Here is a 512-nt window from a genome sequence, read left to right on the forward strand (position 1 = left end):
ATTCACACACCGATGACGCAGCATTGCAGCTAGCTAACAGTGGCAAAACACATTTGTCTTTACCCGATCATGTGTTGTAATTGGTGTAGTGATATTCACATGTAACTGGTCAATAAAATAATGCATTTTAATTTAAAACTTTTTATTTTATTATTATTTAGATATAAAAATAACTTGCCAATAACAGAAAAACCCACAACCCACTGGTTGAGATTATTTTAACTCCAGCTGTTGAAAATGGCCATTTTGCTCTCACAGCTCCATGACAACCAGTTGAGCAGTTTGCCCAGTGCTTTGGGAGAACTGCAGGAGCTCCAGCAACTTCGACTCAGGTACAGACACACATACACACACACACACACACACACACACAAACACATGTATAGTGGTAGATACAGCACTAATATTTGATGTACCCAAGCTTTTGAATTGAATTTATTTTAAAGCATTATGTGAAGATGATTTTTTTGTCATATGATTCAGATTCAAAAATTAAAGGGGAACTTGGCAAC

At 36.3% G+C, this 512-nt stretch overlaps 1 protein-coding gene across 1 annotated transcript in view; it reads left to right on the forward strand.

Annotated features, from left to right (window-relative positions):
* The window catches only part of lrrc40 (leucine rich repeat containing 40), a gene marked incomplete at both ends in the record, with an annotated part of 9,553 nt that overhangs the window by 1,880 nt on the left and 7,161 nt on the right, over positions 1-512 (forward strand). The window contains 1 exon segment of the mRNA XM_035652938.1: positions 259-332. Within this exon segment, the coding sequence (XP_035508831.1) occupies positions 259-332 (74 nt within the window).

Source organism: Morone saxatilis, unplaced genomic scaffold (genome assembly GCF_004916995.1).
Source record: "Morone saxatilis isolate NCDOM2014 unplaced genomic scaffold, NCSU_SB_2.0 Contig12, whole genome shotgun sequence".
Classification (NCBI taxonomy): domain Eukaryota; kingdom Metazoa; phylum Chordata; class Actinopteri; family Moronidae; genus Morone; species Morone saxatilis.